The following is a 14,607-nucleotide window of genomic DNA, read 5'->3' as shown; positions in this document are numbered from 1 at the left end:
GACGCCATGCTCAACTTCTTTGGACTCCCTGACTCCGGGGCTTTCAAGATTGGCCGTCGGCTTTTCTCCCTGAGTGACTAGTGCCCTGCACGCCTCTGCCGACAAATCGTGCACTGTTCATCCGCTTTTGATTTTATGTTTTTTTGTTGTTCCTTTCCACCAGTGTTTTTGTTGTCTTGTTGACCCAAGTGAGGTGTTGATCCATTGGATCAGACATAATTTGGGGCAAAAGCTATTCGAGAGTGATGGGCGATGCTATGGCTTGTGACCGTAAGGCCAGTGCTCGCATGTAGGTGCTGCCTATGCAGTGGAGGCTGTTTTTGTCCGTGCGTGAGCTGGGTGCTCGTGCCGTCAGGGTTCGAGATGCCGATACTTGCGGTAGGCGTGACGTTTGGGGTCACACTTATGCTTGTAGTTCAGTAGTTGATAGTTGTTAATATGTTTTATTTGTAGTTTTTTGTTTTTTCTTTAGTTTTTAATACAATAGAAATAGGCTATTGGATTTAGTGTCCATAGCAGTGTCCTATTTTCTTCCTCTCAAGAAAGATAGAAGGGGCCTTTAAGTTTTGTTTTACAGAGCTCTTTCTCTTTTACGAGAGAATTTGTTATGAAGTTAAGACAATATCTGCCACAAAGAAATTTATGCGTGGGGAAGCTCCAGTGCTGATGCATAGTTTGATTTATAGTCTGGATTTTTCTATGTATTGATAAGTCACAGTTATAACTTCAGTTCATTAATGAAATGAGTATGTTTCCTTAAAAAAAACTAAACAAGATGAAGAGAATAAATCAAAAGAAAACAAACCAAACGTTGGGATGCAGAGTTTATCTAGAGGCAGATGCGATGATCGTGGGTGGAGCAGGGTCTGAGGGCGGTTGAAGGTGTGAGCTCGACAGTTGGAGAGAGAGAGAGAGAGAGAGTGATCACGGTGTGGGTAAGGAGGTGTTACCGAGAGGGAGAGAGAGAGCCATGGATTGAGGTGGTGGCCATGCAGTACGAGGGTGATGTGGTGGTGGAAGTTGGCGACGAGTGGTCGCACCGAATGAGATGGGCACTGAGCTATTGTTGCTCTGTTTTCGGGAGCTAAAACAAGGGCTTTCCGTGAGGTTGGTTTCGCAGCACTCAATGGAGATAGAAATTCCTCTATTTTGGGTGTATGGAAACAGAGGTACATTGGTTGGTCTTAGTGGGTTGCGGCGTGGATGACTTCAATGGTCGGTTCCCTCCATGAGATGGCCTTGACTCCATTAGCTTGGGTCTTCCATGGAGTTGGCTTGTGGTGACTTTACAAGTGACTACTGATGCAACCATGGTACACACGGAGGAAGGGTGTCAATGACTTGGCACCACGCGGTGGTGAATACAGTGGTGTAAAGGCTGGACGGTGGAAGTTGTCTCATGGTGGTGAATGGTTGCGACGGTGGTTTCTGCACCAAGTGGGAAACTGTTGTGCGTGACTTAACTATGGTGGTTTCCGTGGAGCTGCGCAGTGGATGAGCAATGGATGGTTCTCATGGCTGGCTACAGTTATGGAAGAGGCCAACGTTTCTGCTTCACATGGGGCTGGGTAGCGTCATGCGATTTCCTGGACAAGTGGAGACATGCATGCTGGGTGTTGGACGTGGAAGGCATGGAGATACTACTGAACGTGGGCTTTGAGGTGGTGGCCTGGCGGCTTAGTGTCGTGTGTTTGTTTTCACCGAATAAAAAAATACAGTTGGTGGCAAGTTTGCTTGAAGGAAATTTACGTAGAAGGTGTGGCGTGATTTACATTCATGGGTCTAAAATATATAAGACATTGGTTTAAGAAATTTTTATCACAAAGGGAAGTCTAAAATTTTAACTCTAGTGTGCTTGAAATTAGACACGTTAATGGGCTTGAACTCCGTAAATAAATTGGGGCACAATCCTCGTGTCTAAAATAAATCTCTCATCCAACAATATCTTTGACATTTAGAAAAATTTTATTGGACGGAGTTCTATTTATTTCGGCCCATAAAAATATTTTTTATCCGACCCAAAAAATATTTAAAGAAATTATTAAAATAGCAAGCCTATTAAAAAAATTTGATATCTTCTATAATACAATTTGGATCCGCAATCAATATATATAAAAAAATAATACTAAAAAATTAACTAGGCTCTTCATATGTATAAATTAAAAAAAAAAAAGCAAAAATTTTTTAAAACGGTTTATTGCTGGACTCAAGTATTATACGATCGCCCACCCTTATTGTCTCTACCTCTTTTTCGCATATTGAGCATAAAAGTATAGAAGTTAGATGGAATAACCTAGAAGAGACATGGTGAAGTTAAATTAAGAATTGGGCTGTTGAAGAATATGGGTACTCGAGTAATTGCAAGAGACGCAAAAAGGTGAATTGGTAGCCTCTACGATACTGTAGAGGACATTGTGCTTATGTAGAGATTTGGGATAAGGCAAGCTGAGTTTGAAGGTGACTCTCTTGTAGTCATCCAAGCCAGCTCGAAGTGTGGAGACAAATTGCAACAATTATGACCGGTCAGCTGACCGAAGTGTCAAGCTGCATCAGTTCATTAAGACTATAATAAATTGGAAGGTAAAACGCTTGAAGAGAGAAGCAAACAAGGTTGCCCATGTATTGAAAAAAGTGAAGTAATACAACCATAAAGAGATCTCATAAAAATAAGTTTACAAATTTATGTAATTTCATATGATATGTTATAGTTAGATCTGCTATACAATAAAAATAATTTTATAATTTACCGTATCGTACTAAGTTACGTCAGTTTGTAAATTTACTTTTGTTGAATCTCTTTGTAGCTAAAACAATTCCTCTCAGAGAAAATGGTTTTGCATCAAGATGCAATGGTAATTCAGATGAAAGAATTCTTGGTTGTCATACTTGAGACTATCATGTTTGAGAAGAGCTTGTATTGTTGAAAGACAAAAAGAATATAGTTTATATTCCTACACAGAGATTTGGTCACGAAGTGGAAACTCATTTGAAACATTTCTTCAAAATCTAAAACCACTCTGGGTGTAAGACACCACCTCAAATCCACTATAGAAACTTTAATTGTTATAACCAATTTAGAGACACTCACAAAACTTTTATAGTTCCTAAACTTGGCTTGCAATACCACGAGTGACCCACTCGATCTCTAAAGGCATGTAGTGTCAAAACTCCGATCTTTCTATAGCATCCTACGAGAACCTCTCGATCTCTGCAGCAACAACAACTCAAACCTTTTGGCTAATGACCACATCCACTCCAATGGACTCAACTATGTTTTTATCTTGAGTTTGATTTGGTGGATGTATATTTTTCAAGAGATTCAACTATGAATTTGGGGGAGAGTTTCCTCTTGGAATGAGACTCTATTTTTGCTCTATTTCTCCACACCAAGGGCAGAATGAAATGTTTCCTTTTATACCTTAAGAAAAATTAGGTTTTCTAAACATTGGTTCGAGAGGAGTGTCTAGCTTAAGTCGAGCGAGCGTTGCACTTCTGAAGTCGCTTGAGCGCCAGGCCGAGTGAGGCTTGACCGAACTCTCTGGATGTCCATAGCTCGAGCATTGTGTTGAGCGTCATGTTGAGCGAACTCTCTGGATCTCTTTAGCTCAAGCAATGTGTCGAGTCATGTCGCGTGAACTCTCTGGATTGAGTTTAGCTCGAGCGGTGTGTTAAGCCATGTCGAGCGAACTCTCTGACTTGAATGTCACTTGAGCGATGTGTTGAGCCATGTTGAACAAACTTTTGTTTGTGTTCTGCTCGAGCCGTGTTGATCTCACTTAACCCCCTTTTCACTTTGACACACTTCAACACTTGTTACAAATAATTTCATAAAGGTTTTCACAAAAATATACCAACATACTTATTTTTGCATTAACAATTTTATCTCGTTTATAACATTATCACTCCACAAATATAGGCTCATGATGATTTGTTAGAACCCACCCATCTATAAAAAGTGGGTTATTTTTTCTTTGGAAATAAAATATAAATATAAAAAGTGGGTTATGTGCTAATTCTAAAACCCAAAAAATATGAAGAGAACTGTGACTATCATTATAGACAAATACAAAATACCATCCATATTATCTATTGAATTTGAACCGAATCTTTATTTACAATTTATTTTTTCTATCTTATTTATCTTTTTTATTTCATATTTTAGCCTATTGATCGATTTATGCCTAGCCTATTTTTTTTTTTTTTTTTACCTATAGCCTTTATTTTCATATTTTTCATAGACAAAGGCTGCATATTTTCACATCTAAAATTTACATATACAACATATATTACTGTCAAGAGTATTTTACTTATTCTTTAGATATCCAATTCAATTAATAAAAAAAGTGCTACAGATGTAAAAAGATAATATAAAATAAACTCATAAATTGATGTGATTTCATGAAATTATATATATTTATTTTATAATAAAAATAATTTTACAATCTGACGTATCACATCAAATTATATCAGTTTGTGAATTTATTTTTATATAATCCTTTTATAACTAAAGTCTTTTTCAAATATGAATATTAAAATTAAATACTTGTGACTTGATTGACATAACTCTCAACTTTTAAAATAGAAGAATGGAATTCGAAACCATCCTCCCCAACTCAAAATAAATAAAAAAAAAATTGAATATCGAGACTCACCTGCACATAGGCCCACCCATCTATAAAAGTGTTTGGTGCATCGATAATTTTTTTTTACAAATCCACAAAACTTTTTATATAATTAAATTTACAAATCAATTTTAAGATAAAATAATAGATTCGGAAAAAAAGATTAACTGATTATAATGCTTGTTTGTTGTGAACGTATGAGTTTTAAATTTTTTCAGATAGTTCATGATTTTTTTCTTAAAAAATTTTACTCATTATTTTCACATTATTACATATAATTTTTTTTATTATTAAATTTGTAGTATATGAATGATAAGTAAAAAAAAAATCATTAATTTTGAAAGAATAAAATTAAAAAAATTAAAAAATTAAAAAAATTAAAAATAAGTGTAATATGTGTCGATATTATTTTTTCTTTAATTTTGACCCAAACAGACGTCACGTGAATCTAAGATACGAATCGTGCGAAAAAGGAGTTCGTCCCCAAGTCAACTCCTTCACGGCTTCTAGTTTTCGTATATTAAGCAATCACTGCGAAAAAGCCAAGGCCCATCGCGCATCTCTTGGTGCATGGTAGCGCTATTCTTTAAGTCGCCCGCCGCATTCTTACTCGACCCAGCGCCATGGATCCTACCCGAGCTTTTGTCAAGAACGTGAAGCGTATGATAGTCAAGGTTACGTGTAACGAGATACAGTCTTCCGATTATCTGCAGAACTTCGGCTGCTTTTCGTTTCTTTTTTGTTCATTTGTTTCTTTTCGTTTATTTGGGGTCGTGCTGCAGCAGACATTGCGTTTGCTTTGCAAACCCTAGCGCGCGTCTGTTAGGGTTCTTTGGTTAAATATAATCTTTGCATATATAGGAGGCGCAGATCAAAACGACAACTTGAGCTCAGTCTATGACCTAGCTAGAGAGTGATTTTAATATATTTTCTCTCTTTTTTGGGGGGTCAAACCTTGTTCGATGTAAACCCACAACATCGAGACTTGATAGATGGAATTCATGCTAGTGACAGTAATGATCAACCAAATCAAAATTAAAAATCAATTCTTTTTGAAATAAAAGATTGGTTTTGCAGTACCTTGAATTCCTGTTTGTGCTCCTTCATTCTTCTTCTTATTCTGTAAATACTAATGATAATGAATGAAGATGCAAGGCTTTCATGTGGACATTGCTTATACTGTGGGCTGCTTCTGTGAGTTGGAGATGAAGTGCACTTATACATAGTGCAACTAAAATGAAAAAATAGACCACAGAAGGTTCTAATTGTGATTGCCAGCGCAAGTTTCATGCACCAGACTCGCACTTAGAACAAGATTTGAAGCGCTTTTGTGTTTTATACGTGTTGTATAAAAAACAAATTAACCCCATGAAATAATTCAAGTATTGTACGTGTGCGAAGATGGAATACGATTTCTGAATTTGGCTGGCTACCTCCTTGCTCGATTGGTTCATGATTGGATGTATATGAATATTTTCATGCATGGTGGAAATGAGGGTTAAAGACGTTAAGTGAGCAGCAAATAGTACAGAAACTGAATGTTAAGTAGGTTACAAATATTTCTATATATGTGCCTGTGGCAATAAATACCTTCTCCTGATCTGACATTCATAAACATCACGTGTTGCATATCCTGAAGTATTTTCTTGCTCTAGTATGGTAGAACTTTCCATTACAATTTTTTAATTTTCCAAGTTTTTACATTGATATATATAGTTAACTAGTATGGTATGTATGCGAATGAAATTTGCTAATTACAGTAGTTGTTTTGTCTGCATTAAAGGTCGGAACGGCTGTGGTTACTCGACCAGATGGAAGACTGGCACTAGGCAGGCTTGGAGCTCTCTGTGAGCAGGTATGTTGGGCTTCGTATGAATGCTCTTTCAGAATTGTGAGAACGGATTTTTCAGAGGCTATGCTGTGAATGACAGAGAAGAAAAAATAATTGAAGAGGGAAAAAAAGAAAAAAGAAGGCAGTTTCATTGGTGTTCTCATGGCAAGCTATTCCAGGACTTCTGGGGAAAAAAACTATGTACTAATTAAAAGATCCCATAAGAATTGTAGTTTATCATGTGGCTGACGAAGTTCCCTCTTCCCAAATTCCTGCAGCTTAAAGAATTAAACTCTCGAGGCTATGAGGTTATTTTGGTTTCTTCAGGAGCGGTTGGTCTTGGACGCCAAAGGCTTAGATACAGAAAAGTAGCCAACAGCAGGTCCTTATTATATTCTTCCCGTTGCTTTTTTAACGTGCACACACATACACACTGACAAATACATGTACAAGCACACTGTAAATGCTATCAACCTTTGCTTATACAAAATCAAACTTCGAGCATGCTAGAAGTTATTCTTGAATACATTGTGACCTGAAATTTGAATGCGAGACCAGTTACTGCTACTCAAACAAATTAGTAAAAAACAAGAAATATTATCTTTATAACTTTTGATTACGGAGATATTTACCCCGCGCGATGATATTGAGAGAGAGCATGCATGGTAGATTTCATGTACCTGTTCTACCAGTAAACATTAAAATTTCTGTTTGAGGTGGCGTTAGAGACCCCGAGAAAACGAGTGCCTTGCCTGAAGAGAATCCATTAATGTTTTGCAGCTTTGCTGATCTACAATATCCACAAGATGAATTTGATGGAAAGGCTTGCGCAGCAGTCGGGCAGAGTAGTCTCATGGCTCTGTATGATACAATGTTCAGCCAGGTATCTATCTCATATTGGATTTACTTTAGAAAATGTGTCCAGTACTTTTTATATTTACATCTTCACACATGCATTAGCAGGTCAGGAAGTTATAAATTGCATTCGTGCACTTTGTCCTATACCCTCCGCGCTCGATCTGAAATGCGTCCATCTATTTCAGTAACTTGTACTAATATGTGTTTCTTCTGTGTGCAGCTTGATGTGACCTCTTCTCAACTTCTTGTGACTGATGTTGTTTTTAGGGATGAAGGTTTTAGAAAGCAACTTTGTGATACTGTGAACTCACTATTAGATTTGAGGGTTATTCCTATTTTCAATGAGAATGATGCAGTTAGCACTAAGAAAGCACCATACCAGGTATATATGCAGCTCCTTATATTTGTATTTAAGTTTGCATTTGAAATTCCACTTTGTTCTGCAAGTTTTTCATGATCTTTTTTCATTCCTTTTTTTTTTCCCTTTGCCTTCGGTAAGGAATATATATTTGTAAGAAAATTTATTGTGCGACTTATTTGTTGTTTCTGCTATTTGTGATCGAGAATCAAGCTAGCGCTGCAAAATCTTTCCCCCTTGTTCTTTTCGGTTCCAACTAGAGTCAGTTTCTAAACAAGGCTAAGAAACATGTCACTAATGCCTGTTTTGGTTCCAATTAAACAGGCTCCAGTAGTCACATTCTAAACCGAATTGGCCATATGGTGTTTGACCTATATATAACAAATCTTTGGGAGGACATGATTTGAATGTCGGCAATTTGTTATCAATATACATATGATTTTAATAACTTGGCAACCCGGCCCCTGAGGTCTCCCATTTGTATGCTAAAAACACATTCATGAACATTCTAGTTGCCAAACTTAGTGAAAGCAAACCAACCGCAATAATGCTCCCAAATGCTCATGCCCTTGATGAGCTATCTTCGTGATCATCTATACCCTTGATTGCTTCTGTTTGATATTATATTTCACAATAATTAATATATGTTACCATTATAATATGCCTTTTATTCTAAGTGTAACCATCATTGCAGGATTCTTCTGGTATATTTTGGGATAATGACGGTTTGGCAAGTCTATTGGCTTCAGAACTAAATGCTGACCTTCTTGTTCTGTTGAGTGATGTAGAGGGCCTCTATAGTTGTCCTCCGAGTGACCCAAAATCAAAGATAATCCATACATATATCAAGAAGAAACATCAAGGGGAAATCACATTTGGAGACAAGTCCAGGTTGGGAAGAGGAGGTATGACTGCTAAAGTTGAAGCAGCTATCTGTGCAGCTGATGCTGGTATCCCTGTTGTTATTACAAGGTAATTCTATCATTTCACAGCTGAAAGTTCCATCTGTTTATAAAACTGTTTGGACCGCCAGCTGCTACCATGTTGTCATGAATTTTGTTATTTATTTTTATTCCTTTTCTTTGCTTTGTTTCCTACATATGGAACTGGGCTTGGAAAACTGATGATAGAAGCCGAAAGACCATCAGTTCATCGAGTTTTCGCTAATAATGCAAGATACCACGATCAATTAACTAATCTTCTGGTTGCCTTAAAATGTTCTGTGCTGTTCTTGGTTACTCAAAATTGACTTCGAATTTTTTTTGCAGTGGTTATGCCACAGACAACATCATTAAAGTACTTCAAGGAGAGCATCTTGGTACTCTTTTCCATAAAGATGCACAATTATGGACTTCGGCCAAAGAAGCTGGTGCGCGTGCTATGGCGGTTGCGGCCCGGGAATGTTCTAGACGGCTTCAGGTAGTAACAACATGTTTTCTTCAAAGTTGCAAAGCCTGGGGGTGGCTTATGTCACTATAAATTCTCTCAATTATATCTAATGTACTTGCGAGCTTTCCGGATACTTCAATCTGTTGTATAGCATGAATGTCGTTGTTATATTCACAGCTTCAGCATTTTTTATGGATTGCTTAACTGCAGGCCACACAACCTCAAGAAAGGAGGAAAATATTGCTGGACATAGCGGATGCCCTGGAGGCGAATGAAAGTGTGATTATGGCTGAGAATGAAGCTGATGTTGCTGCTGCACAGGAGGCTAGATACGAGAAATCACTAATATCTCGTTTATCCTTGAAGCCCGGGAAGGCAAGTCCTTGTTCTGTTTGAACTTTTTCCTTTCGTGTAATTGTGGAATGATATTCTGTTTAGTTTTTGAGTCTGTCTCATTTGGTCTTTATATTGTTCAGATCTCCAGTCTTGCAAAATCTGTTCGCAAACTTGCAGAGATGGAAGAACCCATTGCTCGTGTTTTAAGTAGAACAGAGGTCAGGACTCCTAGAGTTTTGTTCCGAAAAGAACCAAAGCCTGATAAGTGTTATAGTACTCGTTGAAAGTTTTGTGAATCCAATAATATTTCTCCCATTTATGATAACAGAATAGAAAATTTGCATTGTATTAGAGTATGAATTCATTGGTAATCACTTACATGGGCACTTAATTCTGATGACTGATTTTGCATCCAGCTTTCAGACGGGCTCATCCTAGAGAAAACGACAAGTCCTCTGGGTGTCCTCCTGATTGTTTTTGAGTCTCGACCTGATGCTCTGGTACAGGTGAAAATCAGGATCCCTACTTATTAAACCCCCCAGCATCTATTTTAGTTTCCAAGGATGTTGAAGATGATGACACTCTATATCAATACTTTTTTTATCTGAATGATTCATTTTGTTTTATTGTTATTATCAATTTATCACTCGGTTGAGCTGGTGAGCAGGGAAGACTGATCTAACACTTATTATACATTAACTGGTTGAGCTTCAAGCTCATGGCTTAAATGGTTTTGTTGTGTTTCTGTGGTAATATCTTGATGGATACCATTTTTTGTGCTCTGTAATTTAATAGATAGCTTCACTAGCAATTCGAAGTGGGAATGGTCTACTGCTTAAAGGAGGGAAAGAAGCCAAGCGATCAAATGCGGCATTGTACAAGGTTTGGCTCTAGAAGTTTAGGCAATTTCTTCCTGGTTACTTTGAGTGTAGCATTACTTCTTTTCCTCGTATTTGTTTCAGTTATAGTTTTACAATTTCCTTTTCCTTTTCTTTACTTCTATAGGTCATTACTTCAGCAATCCCAGATACTGTTGGTGACAAACTTATTGGACTTGTGACTTCCAGAGAGGAGATTCCTGATCTGCTCAAGGTGTGTACTGACATTGATTACTGCTATGGTTCTTTAAAAAAAAAAAAAAAACGACTGTTTTTAACTTATTTTATTTTGTGACAGCTGGATGATGTGATAGACCTTGTGATCCCCAGAGGCAGTAATAAGCTTGTTTCTCAGATTAAGAGTTCAACAAAAATTCCTGTTCTTGGTCATGCTGGTAAGAGGAATGGAATGACAAACTTTTAATTCACTAAAATGGAGCTTCAAATAAAGTTGCTATTTTTACCATGCAGATGGAGTTTGTCATGTTTATGTTGATAAGTCAGCTAATATAGATATGGCAAAACACATTCTGCGTGATGCAAAAATGGATTATCCTGCAGCCTGTAATGCAATGGTAGTTTCAGTTTTTCAGTTTGCTCTCCTTGTTCCCCGTTTGTCTGTTGTAGCAGTTCTCCTTTGTACTAAAGAATAATCTTCACAACATTTTTGAATTGTCAGTCTCTTGGATTTATGTATTGTGAAATTCTCAGGAAACACTTCTTGTACACAAAGATTTTCTGATTAATGGTGGGATCAATGAACTTCTCCTTGAACTTCAATCTGAAGGTATGAAGTTGTCTGCCTAGAGATCAACTATTCAAAAACTGTGTTCATGTAAAAAACCTCTATTTGTTACCCTGTCATGGTGTTTGAAAAATTTCCATAAAATACTTCTATTTAACTAATTTTTTTTTTTTTTAAATTTCTAAATAGCATCAACAAACCAAGATTCGTGTAGTTGGACCTGGGTTAGTGCGTTGCATGAGGTTTTATTATGTATTATAACTTTGGTTATCAAAACAAACTAACATGAGGTTGGACAATGTCAAACATGATTTTATAAATTCTACTGGACCAACCTGTCAAACCACTATAGCTGTTGAATGTTCTTAACTCCATCCATGTTCAGATCCCCCCAACTGTTTCCATCAAGGGATACTCCCCAAAAGTGTAAGCAGCCCTTTGAACAAAGGACTCTCACAGTTCTGATGACCAAATTTATGAACGGGCCAAAGTTTTATATCTTGTCACAGTAGTGATTAATTATAACACTTCATTTACTGCCAGCACCCGAAATTTCCACCACAACTCCTGGAAATATTATTGTTATTGTCCCCGTGATGCACTAACTCCTAAAGATACTGCTTGAAAAATTCAGCATTTATGGAATTTAAGGGATTCTGCACTAATGCAAGTTCACTTTTGCAGATGTTACTCTATATGGTGGACCAAAAGCCAGCACTTTGTTGAATATTGTAGAGGCAAATTCATTGCATCATGAATACAGCTCCATGGCTTGCACAATTGAAATCGTAGATGATGTGTTTTCTGCCATTGACCACATAAATGAAAACGGGAGGTATGTTGGAAACCTTTGGATTTCATTTTCTAATGGTTTCTGTTTGTATATAATGAAAGTAATAATAAGTGAGTCTCTGACTCTAATTCTCTTCTCTACCTCGACTTTGTTGTAGTGCTCATACTGATTGTATCATCACAGAAGACAGTGAAGTTGCTGAAACTTTCCTACGTCAAGTTGACAGGTAGGCTTTCTTTTTGCACAAAATTAGTATCATTTCTTTTTAGGAAGAGGACGGAACTCCAATTTTATTGATAGTCCTCACTTTTGACGGAGAAAAACCATGGTTACAAGCAGATACCTGGGTGTTACAATTTGGTAAATAAGCATAACTTAGGTAACCTAGAGCCGAAAATTCCAACCAAAATACAAATTACCCATAAAATCAGAAACAAGGACCAAAACCAGGATCAAAACCTGCAAGAAAAATAAAACAAATCAACAAAGAACCAAATGCACGTAAAAAGGCCAAAGGAAAACCAGACATCCTAATCACAACGCATATAAGGAAGACCAATTATGTCCATCCTAAGAAGACCTCTTAACAGGCTAGGGAGATTATCACAGTCAGCAGACCACTACATATCTAAGCCCACAGCACCCCTCAGTAAGAAAATCAGCCACAACATTCCATTCACGATAGATGTGGCTTACACGATAATTTATGCAGTCGAGATAGGAAAATAATTCATCCCAGTGCTCCTCCAAATACCAAATATTACACTCACCTTTGATAGTAGCATATACCACTGGCCTTCTGTCAGCAATTTTCCTATGGATGACTATCATTGCAGGCCATACTCTAGAACCGTATACACAAAGCAATTACACAAAAAAAATCCTTCAAACTGATGTAATTTATCTGATCTGTTAAATCTACTTTATAATAAAAATAATTTTACAATCTGACGAATCACATTAAGTCATGTCAGTGTGTAAGATTGCTTTTGTGTGCTAGAGTATTTCCCTAGTTTTTATTCTCACCAATCATCTCTACAAACGACAGTCACCAAGGACTCCAAATTCACCAATCATCCCTGCTCACACAGTTCTTATTCACCAAACCCCCATTCTTACCACCTTACATCTCTGACTATTCTCCAGAAATTCACCATCCAGTTCATAAAAGTATGTATACTGCAAATAGCAGGACACCATTGCTATTTTCACCCTTTAGCTCTCATCTGAGCCTCCAGCTCGAAGCTTACATGTTTAGTGCACCTAGAATCTTTCTAGTGTCTCCGATCTCTGAAACATGAGAAAAAGGCACCCTTTCTTCCAATTCAATATTTGAATTTGCTAATTTTCCTCTTGGTTCGACCTAATCTTCAAAAGCTATTTTCAGTACTGGGTAGCCGTACCGTATGATCAATTGGATTAGAGAAATAATAGTTATAGTTATAAGTGTGCAAACGTCGTGTAATTATTTAAAAATAATAATAAATACGAGATTTACATAAAAAATTAATAATTTTTTAATAATAAATTACACTCTTTTTCAAAACGACTCAATCCACGTATGTGATTAAGGGTGAGCGGAAACTACTTTTGTGGAGATGATGCATCCAATAAATACATTGTTACAATCTAGTTCTTCTAAGAGATAGCTGTTATGATATTTTCCCATTTTTGGTACTCTAAAGGGGAATTGATACCTTCACACAAAAAAAAAGTGAATCGATATACTAAAGTCGTACTCCTCTAAGAATTGTGCCTCATGAAATAATGTTTTTCCTACATGTTGCTTTCCTTTATGTTCTTCTTATCACCAATCTGTCTACATCAACAGTGCTGCAGTCTTTCATAATGCAAGCACACGATTCTGTGATGGTGCACGCTTTGGACTTGGCGCAGAGGTATCTGATGTTTCAACCGTTCTTGTGTTCAGGGCCAATGTGCTCGACTTTTCATACCCCCCTTTAAAGCTGTTTTTGGTTCTATATAATTGCTGAACAGGTCGGTATAAGTACGAGCCGGATTCATGCTCGAGGTCCTGTGGGAGTAGAAGGACTATTAACAGTACGATGGTATGAGAATTCTGCATTCAAAGACTATTATTGACTGACATGAGTAACTATTTTCATGATATGATCAGACATCAAATCAACAAGATAGAAAGTTCTTTATGCGGTTAGCTTTGATTAATCATTAATCCTCTATCACAAACAGGATTTTGAGAGGACGTGGTCAGGTGGTGGATGGTGATAAAGGTGTTAGTTATACACACAAGGTTCTGCATCATTCCTAGTAATTCAGAAACAGATCTGTCCAAGGCTGGAAGTTGCGGTTCATCGGCTGCTCATGAGATCCTATGTTTTATATTAAGATAAAAGAATTTCCTTTTTCACCTTTTCCAGACCCATTCCACTGGTATCATTCTTGGCTCCTGTAGGGACCTTTTTTGAATGGATTTTTTTTTTTTACCTTGTACGATTACGAAGGATATTGTGACTTTCAGTTTTGGTTGAAGCAAAGAGTCAAATTTGCATTTTTATTTTTTTATTTTATTTTTTTAATATTTTTTTTAACATATTTAAATATTTTTAAAAATATAAAAAGTATACATCAATACACTAAACGATCATAATGAAAGAACAAACCCAGACGACATTCTAATATTTTCTTAAAGCAAATGTGCTTGTTATTTTAATACAGCGGAAGTTACCATTTCTTTTACACTACATTGCCACATAATTTGCAAGAGCCGATTTTAATCATAGAACAGCTGTTTGATTCAGCCATTAACATTTCACTA

At 36.9% G+C, this 14,607-nt stretch overlaps 1 protein-coding gene across 1 annotated transcript; it reads left to right on the top strand.

The window, feature by feature from the left end:
* Window positions 1-5,173: 5,173 nt before the first annotated feature.
* On the top strand, window positions 5,174-14,552 carry LOC109004862 (delta-1-pyrroline-5-carboxylate synthase-like). The gene is made up of 20 exons (XM_018983570.2): window positions 5,174-5,296; window positions 6,406-6,477; window positions 6,732-6,835; window positions 7,234-7,336; window positions 7,532-7,693; window positions 8,364-8,641; window positions 8,938-9,088; window positions 9,269-9,433; window positions 9,535-9,612; window positions 9,811-9,900; window positions 10,190-10,276; window positions 10,400-10,486; window positions 10,571-10,667; window positions 10,744-10,847; window positions 10,984-11,059; window positions 11,702-11,852; window positions 11,968-12,036; window positions 13,642-13,708; window positions 13,809-13,879; window positions 14,022-14,552. Exons 1-20 carry the CDS (start codon window positions 5,246-5,248, stop codon window positions 14,098-14,100), a joined length of 2,142 nt encoding a protein of 713 aa, XP_018839115.2. The 5' UTR covers window positions 5,174-5,245; the 3' UTR covers window positions 14,101-14,552.
* Window positions 14,553-14,607: the final 55 nt, after the last annotated feature.

Source organism: Juglans regia, chromosome 3, assembly GCF_001411555.2.
Source record: "Juglans regia cultivar Chandler chromosome 3, Walnut 2.0, whole genome shotgun sequence".
In the NCBI taxonomy this organism is placed as follows: Eukaryota; Viridiplantae; Streptophyta; class Magnoliopsida; order Fagales; family Juglandaceae; genus Juglans; species Juglans regia.
The sequence above is the reverse complement of the archived record's forward strand: the minus strand, read 5'-3'. Positions and strand labels throughout refer to the sequence as shown.